General features: G+C 66.5%; 1 protein-coding gene across 1 annotated transcript in view; it reads left to right on the top strand.

Annotated features, from left to right (window-relative positions):
* LOC103782382 (tanabin-like) overlaps positions 1-179 on the top strand; it is a gene marked incomplete at its 3' end in the record, with an annotated part of 907 nt that extends 728 nt beyond the window's left edge. Inside the window, exon 3 of the mRNA XM_008950151.1 lies at positions 15-179. Within this exon, the coding sequence (XP_008948399.1) occupies positions 15-179 (165 nt within the window). The remainder of the gene's footprint in view (positions 1-14) is intronic.
* Between the last annotated feature and the right edge of the window lie 63 nt (positions 180-242).

Genomic DNA, 242 nt, shown 5'->3' with positions numbered 1-242 from the left:
GATCCCTCTGCCAGTCCAAGGAGAACCTCTGGAAGGCGGTGGAGGACAACCAGCAGAGCCAGCTCCAGCTGAGGCACCTGGAGAAGGAGCTGGCGGGGCTCAAAGCACGGAAGGAGATGCTGGAAGAGAACCTGGCCCGGCAGTGGCAGGAGCAGCGAGGGGAGGCCGAGAAGTTCCAGGTGGGAGAAGGAGGTGGGAAGGGGCCGGTGCCCTGGGGAGGGGGAGAAGGGGGCGCTGGGGGT

Source organism: Merops nubicus, unplaced genomic scaffold (genome assembly GCF_000691845.1).
Source record: "Merops nubicus isolate BGI_N331 unplaced genomic scaffold, ASM69184v1 scaffold46831, whole genome shotgun sequence".
Lineage (NCBI taxonomy): Eukaryota > Metazoa > Chordata > Aves > Coraciiformes > Meropidae > Merops > Merops nubicus.
The sequence above is the reverse complement of the archived record's forward strand: the minus strand, read 5'-3'. Positions and strand labels throughout refer to the sequence as shown.